This window comes from Rhopalosiphum padi, chromosome 2 (assembly GCF_020882245.1).
Source record: "Rhopalosiphum padi isolate XX-2018 chromosome 2, ASM2088224v1, whole genome shotgun sequence".
NCBI classification, from domain to species: domain Eukaryota; kingdom Metazoa; phylum Arthropoda; class Insecta; order Hemiptera; family Aphididae; genus Rhopalosiphum; species Rhopalosiphum padi.
The window spans coordinates 10975506-10989050 of NC_083598.1; the positions used below are offsets into that span (position 1 = coordinate 10975506).

General features: G+C 23.2%; 1 protein-coding gene across 5 annotated transcripts in view; it reads right to left on the minus strand.

The window, feature by feature from the left end:
* The window catches only part of LOC132920052 (cyclin-dependent kinase 14), a 47402-nt gene that overhangs the window by 23348 nt on the left and 10509 nt on the right, over positions 1–13545 (minus strand). For 3 of the 5 annotated variants that reach the window (XM_060982094.1, XM_060982093.1, XM_060982095.1), the window contains one exon: positions 12393–12479. In XM_060982094.1, the coding sequence (XP_060838077.1) occupies positions 12393–12479 (87 nt within the window). Of the gene's footprint in view, positions 1–12392; positions 12480–12726; positions 13022–13545 lie in introns of those variants that run through there. The other 2 variants (XM_060982096.1, XM_060982097.1) reach the window with 2 other exon arrangements.

Genomic DNA, 13545 nt, shown 5'->3' on the forward strand with positions numbered 1-13545 from the left:
TAGAAGACACGTTAAAGTGCATTAAGTCCAGTCGAATAAACCACTTCACCTAAATTAATTATAAAATTTCAAATACAAAAGTTAAAATTATAAGCCAACCACGAGAAGGAAGGTAATTTACCAACAATAATCAATAAAAACATAAATCCAAAAATATAATTTTTATATGATTGCAATGAAAATGAATAAGTTTAAACGACAAAGTCAAAGAAATTATTCTTAGTTTTGTGTATCTTACAGTCTAACCAAGTTTTCCCTGAAGAAAAGCATGAAAGTTGTATGTCGAATTTATTACATCGAGATTGGGAACTTTTTTCACTGCTTCCAGCATAAAAGCATATAAACAAAACTATTCCAGATGAAAAAGGTTATTTATAGTACCAAGAAAAAGTAAAAGTAATATTTTTCAGTCCATTTATCGAATAGTGTACATGAGAAAATAATAAACAAATCACAATACATTACTTACTGAAAAATTGGAACGATGTGTTTAAGAACAATTTTTGCACACTAAATCAAAACAGAACACGTTAGATATTAAAACGATAGTTTTAAAATTAAAATATTCATTTTGATTTCTCGTGTAGCTTAAGTAATCAAAACTTCCTTAAATTATATAATAAGAAAATAGATTAATATCTATACTAAATAAACATTTAACTAGTAAAATATATACGTTTTAATACATATTAGTTTTTAATATTATATTATAAATTATGTATAGGTACCTATAATTACGTTTATAAATAAAACCCCTAAATAATTTAATTTATAACTTAATAGCTAATAATAGTTGTAATTTAAGTTTAAGTTCAGATAATTAAAAAAAAAAAAAAATCATAAATCAACATTTCTAAAATTGAGTAAACGCACATAAATCATATTATAATTTAAATGATCACTAACACAACGAAATATAGTCTTTGTATAATTTATTTCGTTACCTATGTATAAATAAAACCCTATTTAAAATATCAAGACACAAACCATCCTAATAAATATAGTTGAATACAATTTAAACTATTAATATAAATTAAATTTAACTGTTAAGTTATGATGGGAAATTAATTACTTTTAATTATATAATTTTCTATAACTTCATTATTATAAATAAATAAAAATGTTAATAAAACAGTACTTTATTATTTAGCTAGTATTATATTATACAAGTCTATGAAAACATTTTTTATATTCAAAAAAGTTTTATAAAAATAAATAAAACATCTTCTATATAAAATATACAATAATTATTTTTGACAATATTTATATATTTCCATGAGAAAGCAATACCTACTAAAAATCAGACTTTATTTATGAAAGAAAAATTATGAACACCAGTAGGGACGTAATATCACGCACAGTAGTCATAAGTCAAAACATTTATATGAGTATAAAAATGAAAAACTGTGAAATAATGTAGAGTTTGTTATTTCTTGAGAATAATGGTAATGGTATTAAATGAAAAAGTGCTCCAATGAAAGAAAGAAAATAATATCAGCGTATTGAAAGATAACAAATAATATAAGCGGCAGAAATAAAGGCGCCTGCTAATAGATTACTGTTATTTATATATTATATTATAGCTGTCTTAGCTTATAGAAGGATATTTAAGAAGCGTAAATAAGTTTTATTATCCAATGCCTTACATACTAATTGTTTCCAATTCATTGTATTATTATTAATATCTACTCATTTTATTTTTAAATAATTAATACAAAAAACATAATAATTTATTATAAAACCAAAGATAATATCAGGATTTTTGAGTATTCACTTACCTCTTGGTAGAAATATTCGACTAGCCCAAAATGTACAAGCTAAACTAAAATGTTAACATTTTTTTTGTAAAAGTTTTAAGTAATAAAATATTAAAAAGAGTCATAAATAGTTAATTAGATTTTCTAGATATTTAAAATCGCCAAGTCTTGTAGCATTATATAATCTTAAAAATAAAAAATACCTCAATCAATTTCGTCAACTGAAAATATAATAACCTTATATTTTCCCAAATAGATAAATTTCCCTACCTAGATATTAAAAATTAACAATAGCTTTAATATTTTATATACACTAAAAAATCTTCCATCTCATCTTATCAGTTATTACTATCAAATAAAACAAACAATTGTATTCAATTAATAAATGTTAGTAATTTAGGAAAAATAATGTAATTCATTTGAGTGCTTAATTTAAGCACTTTACTATTCAAATAGTTCCCAAATCATCATTTAAATTGTTGGAAATATTATGTTTACCATTTTACGTGCGTAGGTATATGGACAAAATTTGTTTTACAGATATTGCCAATATTTACAAAAAAAATATTTATATCTATTATTTTTATTTCAAAATTTCAATATACGTAGTATTCTATGCTTAATAAAAAAAGTGAATACAATAACACTGTGTATTATGCCCCTTTTGGAAAACGCATTAACATAATATTCTCAAGAAAATATGAAAGCAAATACGAAACACCTGTACAGTGTACACCATATATACATACATACATATATATCTATATCTGATTTTTACAATAAAATTAAAATAATCAATAAATTGTTGAAACCAATACGTATCACAATAAATACAAGTAAATAATACGAACTTGTACAAGTTTATATTATACAATTACGTGTAATTAATCAAAACGAATTTAAATTAATTAAATTTAAATTGTCAAATATATAATGTGTATCTACAGAATTTTTAGTTTGCATATTATTATGAATCATATTATATATTTTTTTTCGAAAATTTTAAATTAAGTAGTAAATTAATTTCTTATTATTACTATATTTTTTTTTTAAGAACTGAATGTAAATATATTTAATATAAATCAATATACAACTAAATATGGGCAAACTAAAGACAAGTAATAGCTTTTTTAGCCTTTTAACAAAACTAAAAATTATTTATTGACAATTAAAAAAAAAATCCAAAATTTAAATTGTTCATAAATATCTCAAAAACATTCAAAATGTTTTTAAAATTGGACCGTGTATAGAATTATGATAAAAATGTCAAGTTTCTAGGACAATTCGTTTTTGAATAATTATTACAAAATAAAGAAATTAATTTTGTCAAAAACTGGTTTTGATTTCTTTAATTTTTTTTTTCGTTTATCCCGATTATTAAAAAAAGTACTAGAAAATTTGTATACTTTTTACCTCTTAAAATACCAAAAAAAGTCTATTTTTAACAAAAACTATCCCCTTAAGTTTTAATCAAAGTTTTTATACTACCCTAAAAAGTAAGGACACACAAAAAAAAATATACACCATCGTAAAATCAATACGTCCATCGTTCCACTCGTAATCTAAAAGATAATTTACAAAAATATAGAACATAATATATTATATTATATACGTTATATATTATGTTATTACATATTATAACTTAAAGTAACATATTATTAATAAATACTAACATTGATTTCAAATAATAAACAAGTACTAAATAGTATGCAAAAAGTATATAAATTAAAATAATTGTATAGAAAAATAGTTGTTTTAAAAAAGGTTAATATTTTTAAATCGACAAAAATATTTGATAAATAATATATATATTTTCATTTTTAATTATTTTTAGAAAGGGTGGGTGATAAATTTATTTGCAAACATGCAATCCATTAGTTTTGCATTATAGCTACGTCATGTGGGAATCGCCGGTTAATTTCGAGGCAAATAATGCAAAATGAGATATGGGGGATTAAATGGTCTTTTTTCATCCCTATTTTGTGTCCTTTATTGCTTTATACTAAAAAGTATGCAAACGCAACCATTTAGTTATTTGTAAATAATATGATACACGATAAAAAATAATAATGGGCTCATATACACCATGTTGGATGTATAAAAACAAAAGTGAAAACAATAGTGTATCATTATGTATATATTATAATATATATATATATATGTATATATAAACAGCAGAATATAACATTCAATTTCCTCTATGACATACAAAATAAGACGAGAGTAATACATTATTGTGTGTTCATTATTTTGAAACCATAAGGGAATTTGAGAGATGATACGTGGATTTTGATTTCGGAAGGTAATAAAGAGAGGAAAATAAAAACGTCAAAAGGGTCACATCCAAATGGATGTTAACATTTGTTCGAACATAAATAAAAATAGCTATGCTATTCCGCCGAGGAATAAACCATAGCCTTCATTATAGGATAAATAAAATCAAAAACTTTTTTATAGTTACATAGATATAAAATCTGTACTGTCCAACATGTACAATAGTACAATTTAAAAAAAAAGAACCAATTATAGTTATTTGTTATATAAATTATGGTTTATTTAACTTTATATTATAGTTATATTATATATAATTATGCTAAAATAAACTATACAATTAGAGGTGTATACTGTATATCTATATCAGAAGTTACATGATGAAATACAAAGTTCTTAATTTGAAAAGAAAAATTAAAACAATGTGCATTGTATTGATTGTATCACAGCTTTATAAAATATTAATAAAATAGTAATAAAGATGATGACGAGGCAATATTGCGAATATCAATTATCTGTTTAGCATCTACCTTATAATAAAAAAAAGAACTTGGGGCTTTAGATCAAAATTTTACAAACACTTTGAAAAATAATACAAATATAAATAAGAAAAATGTATGGTTACTTACTTAAAATAAATTACAGTGGAAAAAATATTAACAACATAAATTAATAATACGCGCTATAGGACAACATATTTCAATTTACAAAAAGGTTATAAACCTACCTAATATACACTGTTTCAGTGTTGCATTACTTAAATCATAATTATTTTAATTATTCAAGTAACATAACTTTGAATATGTATTTAATTTCTAATGAAGTAGGCACACTGTTTTAGTAGTTTAATACTCTCTAAATATTTAGTATATAAGTATCTATATTATACAGGGCAGTATAATATCAATAATTGATAAACTTTATGAACATTAGTTTCAATACCAAATATCATATTAAATACAAATTTCCAACCAACTATACTAATTTATTTATTTATACTATTATCAATTCGTTAATATAAAAAAACTTAGGATACATTAAACAAGTATTAAATTATTAAAATTATGAAAAATACCAACTCAATACAAATTTCTAATAAAAAATAAAGGTTACTTAACCAAACATAAACGAAAATTGTCAAATAATAACGCTTTAAGTGTATTTTAAATATTACTAGTTATTAGTTATTACTTTTTTATCATTTACAATTATATATACTGTACAGTTTATAAATATTAAAAATATATATTATATATAAATACTAAAAAGTTATGTAATTTAATAATTAATTTATATTACATAATAATAACAATTTATATTACATTTACGGCTAAATTATAATTTAGTTTGTTTTCTATAGAAACATATGGATAATGCGATCGATACAGAATAATATATCATAAACACATAAACAAGGATGTGAGATGTTGTTGATAGTGTCCGTATAACCACCTGGGTTACAGCTGTGTCACATATGCACAATGAACACAATGCACACAACAATAATATCGAAATAGTTTACAATCACATCTAATTTGAAATTATATAATTTTTTAAGTGTCTATTGTGTGAAAGATGTGATTTTTTTAACGATATACAGTCAGATTTTAAATTCTTTCATTATGTTATATATAATATGTATAATATATTACTCCCGTATTTTGTATAGATAACTTTATACATTCATATGTAATATATTTAAAAAGCATATATGTCATTATTAATACAAGATGCTTTAGGATAATTTCAAAAAAAAAAAAAAAAAAAGGAAAGTAATATACCTCATATTTTAAATTGTAAAGGAAATTAAAATTTATCAGTTATATTTATCGATTATAAATAATTGAACACAGGTACTATATAAATAAATAAAAAATTATTTGAATGTGTCACCAGTTTCATAAAAATAATTAAGAACCTATCACAAATAAAAAATACCATGAAAATTTAAATGTATTTTTATTATACAATCTGTCTACGTAAAAACAATGAGTTGATGCTATGGAGATAAAGAAAAAGAAAAATGAACATTATAATTATAGAGTTGGAGGATCTTAATATAAGTATAAATACTATATTTACATGTGTTAAAATATTATTTAGTATATCAAAATAGGTAGTAATGTACTATAAAGAAATCAGGCTAAAACAAAATATTCTTAAAAAAAAAAAAAAAAATTGCACTAAATCATGATTTAGGGTTGTACATAATAGTATCTGTATAATAATATGAAAAAATTGATAATTTACGATACAATATTAACCAATTATCTAGAGATAAGGCTTTATAGAAAATAAAAAAACATCAATTTATTCTTTAAAAATATTGAATTATGCACTACAAATCTAAAATATAAAAATAAAATAAGCAAAAGAAACGAACGACTGTCATCAAGTGTAACTGAATTTCGAATGGTCTATAGAAGTATCAAAAAAACAAGATCATTTAGTTAATTAAAAATAAATTCAATGTAAAATATTATGACAAATGGCGAATAAGAAAAAAAACAAAATAGAAGATAAAAAAATGTATAAAAGAGCATTAAATGAAATATATTTAAAAACAGATAAAAGAAAAATTATTTTAATGACTTAATTTGTGATAGAGACAAAAGTAAAACTCAATTCTTCTACATCATATAAAATCTTAAGTTTATAAGATAAACCGAATCAATACAGTTAAAAAGGTAACAAGTTGAAACTCAGTTGTACTGTAGTGTTGTAGGTGTCAAGTGTACCTCGTCATTGTGTAGGTCACTCGAATGGATATATTACATTTTAATTTTAATAAATCATTGTAATTAAAAAAAACGATTCCAAGCCAAAACGCCTCTTAGCATATATGTTATTATAAGTTTATTATATCTGTTTCTGTGTGTAATCATTTATTGTAATATTATTAGCACGGTTGATTGAATTAATTTTGGCTAAAAACATCGCAAGTATTATTTCATTATTTTACTATCCTATTTATTATATTAGTATAGATTTATAACATCTGATATCAATCTTATTAACTTTTGAATCAATACACAATTACTGTAAAACGGTGTAAATGGGTTCATTAAATAAATAGTCGATAGTCTGAAATTAATGTAATAATAAAGGTATTTTATATAGTTCCAAGTTCCCGTGAATAATATTTTTGAATTACAAGAAAATATCTAAAATCATAATTTTTTGTTTAAATATCTTATTTTAACAAATTTCAATTCCAAATGTAATAAAAATATAAATAAATGTATATTATAAAATATATGGCAGCAAAATATCAGAAAATAAAATAAATACGTAAAAATCAAAACATAATAAATGGTTTACATTATAATTTCAATATCGCAATAAGTCTACTCTATAACTAAATGTATGAATATATAATATTATTATATTGATTCAAAATATAGGACATGGCTAAGAATATCCTTGTTTGATATATAGACGTATGTAATGTACAGTGCAAAAGGATAATCCTAGTGTTTACTTATGCCCCTATGGCGCTATTGTTATTTTCATTCCTGTAGAAATTCGCCATAAATCATCGAACACAACAACAAAAGCTCATATACGATAGATATTCTGCAAATATGTCACCCGATAATCTCACCTTTACAAATGGCTTATACCTACCAATGTTTTAGATATTTGTTTAAATTGATGTTTTCAAACAACTATATTTGGTAATACTAAGATATGTCTAAAACTCTATACATATATTAATATAAAACAAAACATAAAACGCATTTGACAGAAAATATAAGTACAAGATTTTTGTGATTTATTTGGAAAAAATAACTTAAATTTAACTTATACTTAGTGTACCTTACACAGTGTTAATTTTCATCTGAATTAACTATAAATAAAAGAAAACAACATTCGAAAAAAATTATTTATTATAAAACAGTTTTATTGTAAATCCTAGTTATGTGTACACTGTACATTATATGTATAGCTTACTTGTATATTTATCAAAATATTAAGATGTAATGCACAGAAAGGTAAGATAAGAAAAAATTATAGTACTTTAAGATCTTTTGTAAATCAGTTCAAAATCATAGAAACATAATCACAATTAAAATCTTGTAACATTCTTAAAACCAGAATAAAAATTCATCACTCGACACCAAGTCCTAAAACCATATAATATGTATAAATATCCTAAAATATATTTGATTCTTGTATTATCATTGCCATATAAATATCGATAACAAAATAGTATATTCTAAAATATAGCCATAAACGTATTTATTTATGGACGTCCATTAATATTTATACTTCGATTATAGTAATAAATCATGAAATGAGTACAAAATATGTTAAATTAAAAAGCTAAATAATATCTAATTTATAATTTAGGAATAAATAAACTGTTTTATAATAATTTAATATTATAAAATATTTTCAAGAAATTCAACTAAACGAAATCCACAATACGTATATAATATTATATATATAATAACCTAAGAAACAGGTGTTAAGAAAGAACGAATTCACATAAGACCTTTAGGATAAAGACATCCCCTCCGAAAGATTTTAAACGACAAGTTTATCTCCCTCGGCGAATGGGGTTAACTTATTCAAAGACAAATACCAAAGCTTTTAAAGTCAGGACACTTGACAGTTGAAAACACGGATTGTAACGAAACAAATAATACAGTCCAATTTTAATTTTAATTTTTTTTTTTGAAAACAAAATATATACACTAAATATTATATATATATGAAGTATTAAATAATATACGTTTTATATTGTGGCTTAAAACAAATATTTATAATTATTGACAATCGTTCTTCATAGTTAAAAATATTAAATAAAACATCTTACTGCTGATATTATTGCTGAGATATAATAGTCACAAAGAATAAATAACGTAAGGCAAAACGATTTACATTTTATTTAAGAAAAAAGTACGTGATTTAATGCGGTGTGAACATTGAGGCGGCTACCACCATATTATTGGTTTGGTTTTTATGATCTACACATGCGCAGGGTACAGTATAAGCATGCGCATCGAATGACAATTAGGGTTTAAACTGTTTTCCGGAACTCAATGCACGTATAACTACCAATTTTTATATTTACTCGTATTCATCTTTTCATTCTACTTCCTATGCAGTATGTATCAACTTACAGGCTTATTTATAAAAAGCGACAAACGCATATAACTCAATTTGGAATACTGAAAATATAATCTGTATAATAATATTTCAACGCAGAATAAAGACATTATATGCAGTAAAATGATTTGAATTAATAGTTATTATCTATATCTAGATTATATAGATAATATTTATTTAAAAAAATATTATTTTGAAAAAAAAACGGTCGTTTCTGAGACTTAACCAACCTCCACATTGTTTTCAATAATAATTATTTGATAAATAATAAGTTTTATTTAACTGACTACCTACTATCCTGTGTCAAAATAAGTAAGGTAAGACAAGTAAGTAACACCTGGTATATGTTTTATGTCCTGATTTTATCACAATAAAATGAACTAATTCATACAGGTACGTATTAATAACTAATATATATATATATATATTAAATAAAACTATAAATGTATTATCGAATTATTGATTTAAATTATTAAGTTTACATACAGTTAAAATTCTAATATTAATTTAAGCTATAGAATTTAACACGCGGTAATCTGTAACTATATTATGCATCACAAATTTGAAATGTACATACTACAACACATGTTTAGCACCCCTGCCTAATGCCTATGTACGAAAATGAATCATCAACCAGACATCTAACAGCCAAGGCAAACATGAGAAGAGTGAGCCTCCAGGCAATAATTGTTATACTGATACAACATTTATTTAATTTCAGCGAAAACTATAATAATATAGTTTTGAAATCATGACATAATATAACATTTTCTTTAAAATAAATACTTATAATAAATACATTTAAGTTTATAAATTTGTAATAATTATTAAATATATCACACTATTTTTGTTGAACTATTTTTATTATTGATATTTACAAACATATATTATTTATAGGTATAATATATTAAAGTATATCAGAAGATCAAAGTGATAATGATGACCCGATTTATTGCAAATTATCTTACAATATTCTGTAATGATTTTTCATAGACGTGTTACATTATATTACACCGTAATCTATAATGAAGTTTCGAATGAGTCATAATAAAAGAATTATGAAGATTACATTATTATTATTGTTATTGTTATTTCACTTAAAACAATGTAATTTCAAATACAAATATACATTTTATGATTCCTAAAAATTAAAGTTTCGGTAAAACACTGAGAACGAAGTAACCTTAATTCTACTAATGGAAAATAACCCCTATGGAAGGAATCTGTAGTCTTTTCTAACTACATGGAGGATTAATAGACCCTTGAATTAATTAAAAACTTAACTATACAAAATGAATCGTTGTAATACTTCATTAATTCAATAAGACAACATAAAAAAGTAACTATAAAATTTTAATTTAATATTTTGAACACTAAGGTAATAATATAAATATTTACATAATTTGTATGCTTATAATAAATTTCAAAATAAAAAATTCTCACCACATTATTTATTGGTTGTAGACCTATATATATATACTAATATATAAACCTTATTTGCTTATACATTATAAATAAAAAACTCAGTATCATTCTTAAAGTTTATGGTATCTATATATAGACATATTAGTTCATAATTGAATTAGTTAAAATATTCATGAACAGAAATGCATGACAACGGCAACTGACCACAAGTGACATAGTAATAACTAACTTATTTATCATCCGATTTTATAATTACATAATATATCAATGTTTAGACGCGCGTATTACTGGAGCATTACTGCAATACGTTACTAGGTATTCCATTGCCCAGTCGGTTAACTATATAATTATTGTAAAATAAGAATTGTATAACAAATGTTATCATATGATACAAAAGAAAAAATATCTATAGAGTAAAACAAACCTTCGTACTTTACTTAAACGTATTTTATAACCATTTACCATTTATATAGAAAAAATAATACTATTTATAATATGATATTACAAAATATAGAAAAGTAAACAAAATACAGAAATTCAATAACTAATTTTTTCATTAGAAAAAACGTAAACGATACAGAAAGGAAGTAAAATTCAATTTATTCTAATATCCATAGTTAAAATGTAATTTAATCGCCTGTACATATAGGTATTATCATAATTCATATTCAGATATATTTGGAAAAAAATGTTATAAATCGGAAACAACGAATGATAAATTAATTTTTACTAACTATGGTTTATTCGGATTAAATATAAGAATATGCATAAATCCGTTTAAAATAAAGATATACTGCTAAATGTATTTCATACATATCAGTAAGAATGCAATATAAAATAAATATATATATATTTGAAATATTAGTATGAACATTGATTATGAATACTAGTATCTATATAATCAATGGTATGACGGAATTAAAATAACATTTTAAGTGAAAATAATGAAGGCAAACAAAATTATAACCAAGATGTACAACAGTGTTCACTGTATACCAACTATACCATACCTATTACAAACTATAATTAATTCATGTACTAAAATATTTAATAATTTCCATGTTTAATTAAATTTACTACCAGTACCAAACGTATTATCTAACAACTAATAATAATTATAAAAAAAAATATTAGGGTGAGGTAACTTGGATGCCTTGCATGAGTTTACTCTACAATATACCCTACACGTCTGAGATGTATACGCAATGATATTCTAATGATATAAATGAATAGATAATATTTTATTTTTTAAAACCTTAAATAATTAACAAAAAAAAATTTAGAACATAAATATAATCTTTAGAAATTGAAACACGAGTAATTACTTTATAGATTCCAATTAGGAGACTGAATCCGTAAAAACATGGAATAAAAATAAAAATGATTAACCAAATTAAGTACCATATAACAAACAACAGTATTTTCTATAAAATACTACAGCAAGGACAATAATTATAAGCTAACAAGCACTTTAAATATACGATATTTTTATCATTTTATTTTACACAAAGAAAGGAAACGCGTCAGAAGTTCGCAGAATCCGTAGGCTGACGGACCGCGTAGGCATTCCACCAAGATAGAAATACAACTCTGTCCTAACACAGGTAACCGTAATACTTAAAACAATCAACCTCCCCAGTTCACCATTTAAATTAATATCATACCATTCAACATCAGTATTACTCTATTCCTATGTATTGCTGCATTCCTATGTATTAAGCTATTAATGAACATTTCAACCATTCATGTTAATCTCAAAATGTATTTATTTTAGCATAGGCTTAAGCAAGAAGAAAACAATGACACAAAATAATTAGTACTTACAAAGTCTGCCAAAACTATGGCTCAGGCGTTTTTTAATTTTTTGAACTTTGCTTAAAGCACCACTCTTCTTTTCTCTCATGGTAACTCCTAAAACAATAGAAACAATAGATTATTAAAAAAAATTAAAATATGCCAATTTTAAATTCTAAGGAACCATAGGACATTTAATTTATTTAAATATAATCGTGAATTTACAAAGCAAATTTGAAATTAATCTATCACATTCAAATCGTCATATGGAAATCAAAAATGTACCTATTTATGTTAATAATAACAAATTAAAACTTAAGAACTTAAAACATCAATTTTAAATATTAAAAATTAAAATGTCAACCTGATTTCGGTGATTTTTTGAAAACACCAAAATAAACTACATGAGTATCAGTTGTATATATTCATTATACACTTGATACAAATTATATATTAAATTTAATACATTTTAAATACGAACAATTAAAACGCAAACAATATTAACACGCGTGATATAAAAATACAACAATATTACATACAAATAATTAAATGTAAAATGTATAGTTAAAAATATTATATTTTAATTTAAAATTCTCACAGTAAAGCGCACAGAGAACAAGACCACTTGCGAACGGGTCACGAGAACCACTACTAACTAAAAGCAGTAGCAAGTACTAGCAACTGGCAGGCAATGTCAGCTAGTGCCCGTCAGTGTCGCCGTTCACCAGAGTACAATATTATTGTTCAGTCGCAGAAATGATTGCCATCATATCATATTATGCAAATGGAGCAAATACATAAAAATTATAAACTGAATTATTCATAATAATAAATTATCAAACCAAATTATTTTTTTTAACATAGCTTAGATTAATATATACGAGTACTATTATATTATACTTAATTAATAATCAAAGAATACAATAATATTATTTTTTTAGTTAAAAAAATATATCTAGTGCTTTCATATCCCACATCCTCTTCCACAATATACATATGCACACATACCTACATAATGTAAGTATTTAATTTAAAAATATTCATATGTATATTATTACATGTCGTGGTTTATGAGATAATAGTTTTACAAGATTCTAAACAGAATAGCGTCATTATGAAATAGTTCTACTATAGTTTAAATTAGATATAGGCTATAACCATTGTGAATAGATAAGCCGATTGA